The 6,790-nt window shown below is 50.9% G+C and overlaps 1 protein-coding gene across 2 annotated transcripts; it reads right to left on the minus strand.

Annotated features, from left to right (window-relative positions):
- Nucleotides 1-756: 756 nt before the first annotated feature.
- On the minus strand, nucleotides 757-6,559 carry RGS16 (regulator of G protein signaling 16). Of its 2 annotated transcripts, none has more exons than XM_017848119.1 (5): nucleotides 6,359-6,559; nucleotides 5,376-5,486; nucleotides 4,555-4,616; nucleotides 4,104-4,270; nucleotides 757-2,639 (listed from the first exon to the last, which is right to left on the minus strand). In XM_017848119.1, the coding sequence occupies exons 1-5, from the start codon at nucleotides 6,400-6,402 to the stop codon at nucleotides 2,418-2,420; spliced, it is 606 nt and encodes a 201-aa protein (XP_017703608.1). In that variant the 5' UTR covers nucleotides 6,403-6,559; the 3' UTR covers nucleotides 757-2,417. The 2 variants fall into 2 exon arrangements, with proteins under 2 accessions (XP_017703608.1, XP_017703607.1); XM_017848118.1 differs by having other exon boundaries at nucleotides 4,555-4,619; nucleotides 6,359-6,557.
- Nucleotides 6,560-6,790: the final 231 nt, after the last annotated feature.

The raw sequence follows: 6,790 nt of genomic DNA on the forward strand, positions 1-6,790 counted from the left end.
GCTAATGTTTGACTTTTTGTAGAGACTGGGTTTTGCCATGTTGCCCAGGCTGGTCTTGAGCTCCTGGGCTTAAGTGAGCCACCCTCGTCAGCCTCCCTCTCTCAGTGCTCACAGACATGAGCCACGGCGCCTGTCTCCCTATCCCCAAATTCTTTCAAGCACAGCTCAACCCTTATTCCCTCGGCCCATGGAATGGAGCAGCCTCATGTACAGAGTGGCTTCATATTCCTCATCTCAGATACTTCTATGAAATTATAAAAAGAAAAATAATTTCTTGAATATAAATTACAAAAGATTTGTAACTGAATGTAATTACAAATTACTTTTAAAAATAAAAATCCTACAAAAGTCACCATCTGACTGATGATGTCCTGCTACTTGACCAAGCGGTACTGACCCCTGCACTGTTACAGGCGGAACTGGGAATGGCTCATGCTGAGTCCCAGCCAGGTGGGCAAAAGATATGGGCTCTGAAATGACAGTGGGTTGAGCCCAGTCCAATCCACACAACACCCAGCACAAGTGGGACTGTCATGAGCTTCAAAAGTCACTGACCAGTGGTCCTCGCTAGAGCCCATCCCCTTCTCTTGACTCTGTCAGGTACCAGGTGAACATTGAGCTCTCCCTGTTCTTCTGCCTGTGCCGTGGAAGCTCACTCGCCTGTCCTGTGGAATTCCCAAAAGCCAGCTCCTCCCCAGAGCTCTCCACAACACTTCCCCTTTTCCCCTGACCCACACAGCATTTGGAGACAGGATGTCATATTTGACTTTTGTTTTTATTTTATAAGAATGTAACATGCTGAAACAGGAAAATGGGGATTGCAAACATCATTCGTATCTAGGAAACCAGCTCCATTTACCACAATAAATAAATATTTAAACAGTGAGGAGTTCCTGACAGGCTCCAAGAGATTCCCAGCACATTCAGAGGTAGAGTCTGGTGGAGAGAGGGAGACAGTCAGCCTGAAACCCCTGCTGAGATTCTCCAGTAGAGGCAAACTGAGATTACAATAATAAATAACAAGAGCACCAACAATAACAAAAACAATGTTATGACAATCACACAAAACCAATGATACAATACACTTAAATAATCTGGAGGCGCTCATGGTGCAGAGAGAACAATGTAGATGATCCTGGGCCACAAGGGGGCTGCCCTGGGTAATTCACCTCCAGCCTGGGCTCTGCCGCAGGAGTTCCCATTAGGAAATGTTTGTTCGGTGACGCCCTGAGGTGACAAGCAGGTTCTGATTATCCCCAGTCCTGCCCTTCCAAGCAGCCTCTTCCCCCAGCTTCTGCACTCTAAGGGCGCCATGGTCCTGGGCCACCTCTGCCCACTCCAGTGGTTCATCTCATGTCCGCAGGAAAGAAACACGAGGCTCCCCTTCTATCTTGGGGCATCTCTTTCTGCCTGTTCTCATACCACAAAAAAAAACACTGGCTGGATTTCAGCAGGACTCTCAGGGACTGCCAAGAGATTTGTTTCCTAGGATCCTTTTCTGCCTTGTTCCACACTGTGGGACATGAGAGCTGGAAAAGCCACTCCCCGAGGCCTCCACACTTTCTTCTCCTGGGCCCTGCCTCCAAGAGACAGCACAGAACTCAGAGAGTGCACATCCAGGAAAAGGCCCCTGGGGGGGCCTGCTCACAGGTGGACCCTGTTGCAACACAGGGTCAGGGGCCACCCGCAGGGGGCCACCCAGAACACTGAGAGTGGTTCAAGCGAGCCTCCTTTCAGGGCTCTCCACTGACTTGGAAAGGGCTCACAGGCCAGTGTTTGAGGTATAAATATCTCGCCTGGGGCAAAAGTCACATCAGCTTGCTGGCCTTGACATGACTGCAAGGCTGGACAGACACACAGGAGTGTTACGAGGTACAAGCTAAGGGACTCTGGGCCAGCCCGAGGCCAGTGAGGAGGGCCAAAGGGGAAGACTCCACACCCAGGGTCCCTTCTGTGCCCAGAACAGTCTGGGAATTAGGAAAATAGGATGCGATCAGAGTCAACCAAGCAACAGGCAAAACAGCTGATCTGGGTGTCTTTCCTCCTCTCATTTTCACAGTTCCCTTTATCCACGTTTCCTAAACCACGCTAGAACACTTCCTTCTCCAGTGAGAACGAGAGCGAGTGCTAACCCTGTACCACCTTTTTTCCCCACAGAGAGCCCCACCAACCCTCATCATTAGCCCTTATTCACAGGTCCTGGAAGTGGGTGGCCCCTCTCCAGCATGGGTCCCACAGTAGCTGCAGGAGAGATTGCTGCTTCCCAAACAGGCTGCTGGAGCGCTTTTTTTTTTTTTTTTTTTCTTTTGTCCTCTTGCACTTGCTTTGCAGAACCTGCCTCCCACACAGGGGCAGCCACCTTGGGGATGGGTGACTCAACCTCTCTTCCCAGCTGGCTTCCTCACTGCTGTGGAGACTCAGGTGTGTGAGGGCTTGGCCAGGCTGCAGCTGGATGGAGTGGCAGAGGCGGCTGAGGCTTGGGCAGCCAGGTCTCGGTAAACGGGTGACTTCAGGAAGCGTGGGTAGGAGTCCTTCTCCATCAGGGTACGTGTCTTCCCTTGAGCTGCGTCAAAGCATGTGGCTGTGGCGGTCTGCAGGTTCATCCTAGTCAGCTCGCGGGTCTCATGGTCAATGTTGACCTGCGGGAAGGAGGACACGCACAGGGTGAGTTGGAGAAAAGGGTGGGCATGGCTGAGGGAGGGCCAACGGCAGGCTGGGCATTGGAAAGAGCACCAGATGCTGCATCAGGAAGTGGGTGCTCCTGAATTGATCGCTAACTAGCTTTTCAGCTCTGGCCTTGTACCCACATCTGATCCAATGTCTGTCCTCCAATCTCTCAGAATTAACATGAGGATCTATCAATAGTGTATACAAACGCAATCCCCTTTCACCCTTTCTTCTGCAGCAACCCTGCTTCCAGTTACTATCGGCTCTCCTGGGATTTGCACCAAGGCCTCCTACCTGATCTCTCTGCTACCTTACCCCCCACCACCATGGTCTGTTCTCTACCCAGCAGCTACAGTGAGCCTTTGAAAACCCAACTCAGTTTGGTAGCACCTCTGTTGTCTCCTCATGTCTTTCAGAGGAAGAGCTAAAGGGGTTGCTGGGCCCCCGAGCCCACACCTGGCCATCTGCCTCATGTCTGACCTCATCTCCTGCTCTTGCCCCGCTCTCCGCAGGTCCACTTGCTCATCTGTGACTGTGACAGGCAGGCTCTGGCCATTGCATTTGCTGCTTCCTGTGTTGGAATGCTCTTCCCTCCCTGAATTCTTTCATATCTCTGTTCATATGTCACCATATCAAAGAGCCGCTCCTCACTTCCCTTTACAGAATGGAAAACCTTACCTCCTCCCAGGCCCTACCTCTGGTACTCCTTATCTCTCATTTCCTGCTGTATTTTTATGAGTGCATAGCTCATCACCTGGCATATATTTGTCTACTTGGTTATTGGCATCTTTCCCCATTCAAATTATAAGTTTCATTAGGTAAGGGACTTTGTTTGGTTCACTGTGACATACACAGTGACTGTAACAGTGTCTTGAATATAATTGGGGCTCAATACACCTTTACAGAATTATGGGGAATTAATCAGCGGTCAGAAAACAAAAATAAGGTACAAAAGTAAGGCATTACTCTTATCTTTCCACCAGGTGGCGCTGTATTCTTTAGCAAATGCAGCTGCCATGCATCGTGGCCAGGAGGGAAGGTAGACAAAAAAATCACAGACTACAGACCTGCAGGCTTCAGGCAGGTCAGCCTGGGGACTGAGCCAGGTTATATAAGGTCCCTGTGCTGACCTTGTCTCCCCAGTTGGTAAGTGTTTTGAGCCTCTAAAAACGGATGGGTTTATAAAGATGGGTATGGATAGAAGCCGAAAAACCTGCCAATCCATCCTGCCCCATCGTGAGTCATAGGGTTAAGCACCCAGGAGTGGCACTGAGCCTGGCTTTTCTAGTCTCTGGTCACAGAAGCCCACTCACCCCTGTGCCAAGTAAGGCCCTTCTACTTCTACACCTAGCCTTTCCTCCCCACTAGCCCTCACTCTCAGAGGGGAAGGAGCAGGCAGGGTTGTGAGGATTCACTGGGCATATGGGGGCTCTAACCTCTTTAGGGGCCTCACTGCAGATGAACTCCTCAAAGATCCGGTGTGCCCTGGAGGCCAGCTTGGTAGCTGATTGGATCTTCTTGAACTCCTCACAGGCCAGCCAGAACTCCAGGTTCTCCTCACTGAACTCCGTCTTCAGGAAAGCATGGAAAGCAGCCACTCCATCTGGGGTTGCGGGAAAGAGGAGGAAACAGGTCAGCCGGAGGGACAGCAGGGAATACAAGAAGAAAGGAAAGCAATTGCACTTAATGGCTCTATTTTTAGAACATAATTTTCTTGAACAAGGACCTGCCTTTATGTGTTGAATAGAGGCTGGCACACTAGGGGATCCTTATTATTATTATTACTACTATTATTCTGCCCAGGCTCTCAGCAGTCCTGGAGCTGGTTCCAAAGCACATGAGTATACACGTGCCACCCAGAGACAGACACAAAAGTCCCCTACTCACTTTTACTGCTCAGCAGCAGGTCGAACGACTCTCTCCACCCCAGCACATCTTCTGAGAAGTTTCTACTAAAAGACAAAAAGAAAAAAAAAGAGTAAGAAAAAAAATCAACAAACCAAAGCATAGTACAAATTCTAGCCAGAACTCTGATGGAAAATTGCGTAAAATTCACAGAAAGGCTTGCTTGGTGATTGTTGAAGCTGACACCTCAAACTCTTAGTTGGACTTAGGGTAAGCAATAATGTTTTCTAGAGGACAATTCAGCAACCAGAAATCAAAGCCAGGGACTCTTTAGTCTTCAGTCAATATCTCTAAGCCTGTCTCTTCTCTGTCCAAAAATTATTTCAATTCCCCTGACTCTCAAAGATTTGTTTTGTACACCTTCCCAAGGACATAAGGGCCTCATAAATAGAGATTACATCTACACATAACTCCAGAGTTTGGTACAGTTGATAGCCAATATGAAAGGGTTTCTAGGCAAGGTGCATGCTAGAGTCATTAATAAAAACCTCAAGTGGTCTTGGACTCTGTCCTAGCCCTGGATGCATGTGCAATGAAACCCCAGGTGGGAGAGTCTGCTTAACTAGGCATTCATGCCCTGTGTGCCCTCATCCGTGGGTGGACTTGGAGCCCTGGAGCCACCTACCCACTCACCCATGAGCCAAGTAGTCATAACAGACCGGCAACAAGTCTCACTAAAATCTCTAGGGAGGCGTTGCCAAGATCCACTTAGCGTGTCCTGGCTTCTCCTTGTATTTCCCTCCTCATGACTCCCTTCCCGCTCCCTTCCCTCTCGGAGCCCTGAGCTGGTCAGCAACACTTACTTCTCTTTGCTGTGTTTACTGCCCCACTCGAACTTGCCAGTACTCCCAGTATCGCAGCCCAGCTCTGATTTGTGAAGAAAGATCCCCAGACGTGTCTTGAACTCTTTGGCTCTGAAAAACAAATCAGGAACATGAAAGGATTCTCATTTGCTCAGCCAGTGTGGAGAGGTTTATGTGTCCCAGAAGAGCTCTGGGTGGTACCACCCAAAGTTTAGCCTCAAGAGTTCCTGGAAACTCTTGGCTGTTCCCAGGGCCCAAATTGTGCTTATCAGCATCATCAACCCCAAAGCAACAAAAGCAATGTTTGAGCTATGCCATGGTAGACCTTACACTTTCTGGGTAATACACACGCTGCATATATGGGCTTTTCCCTAAAGTCACACTGATCTCTCTTCGTGCCTGTTGATTCAGAAAAGAACTCAGCATTCTTTACAGGAGTATTTCTGAACTGTGGGAAACTGATTCCTGCCTTCATCTTTACTTTTTCCTTCCCAGCCAGTAACGACTGGAAGCTGTTGAGTTGCTCTCTGGAATATGGACACACCCTCAACTGTGGGATCCCCCCTGCCCCACCACACCCCACAAAAAAAAAAAAAATCTCCCTGCCTTCCAGGGGCAGAGGAGGCAATGCCCCCAGCTCTGGCCTGAGGAATGAAAAACAAGTGCTTAAGAAATGGGCAGGCTCAGTTCTGCCTGGAAATGTCAACGTGGCCTTCCTGCAGCCGGGTCTTCAGCAGGTCACCTGAACGCGACTGCAGTTTGTCAGAGGATGGGGATGGCAGCAAGCAGAGGCCCCTTGCTTCCCTTCCCATTGCTTTCTCCCTGCTCCTGGAATCTAAGCACGTGGCATCAAGTTCGCCTCTACCTCTCTACTTAAGCCTCCAGCGCCCCATCCCCGCGCCCACCCAAGTCCCCAGGCCTGCCGCTCCACTCCCTAAGAGTTGGTGGGACTTCCCCCAAGCAGTTGGACAAGCTCCCCTTACCTCTCCAGGCAGGTGGTGGGGAAGGCGGCCAGGGTACGGCACATGGCTGCGGGCGCGGGGCAGCACGTAGTGGGCAGGATGGTGGCAGGCTCCAGGAGGCTCCGCGAGCGCTAGGAAGCAAAGCGCGGTAGCAGGTGCTAATCAACTGGGGTTGGCTTTAGCAGCCTGCAATCACCCAGACTCTGCGGCCGCTGCTTTAATCCCCTCGGAGGAACGGGGCTGGGCACTGCTGACCAATCGGAGGGCGGGGCTGGGCGCTGAGAAGGCGGAGGCGGGGCCCGCAGCCAGACTGGGCCGGGCGCAACTTTCGCCGCAGCTGGAGCACGCGGAGCTGCACCCTCCCCCCGGAGGACGCCGCGTGTGGAAGGAGAAGCGGCAAGAGAATTGGCACGGGGATGAGACGTGCACACCCAGTTTCCTAGGGAAAAATAC

The sequence above is a fragment of the Rhinopithecus bieti genome, unplaced genomic scaffold (assembly GCF_001698545.2).
Source record: "Rhinopithecus bieti isolate Rb0 unplaced genomic scaffold, ASM169854v2 scaffold_27006, whole genome shotgun sequence".
In the NCBI taxonomy this organism is placed as follows: domain Eukaryota; kingdom Metazoa; phylum Chordata; class Mammalia; order Primates; family Cercopithecidae; genus Rhinopithecus; species Rhinopithecus bieti.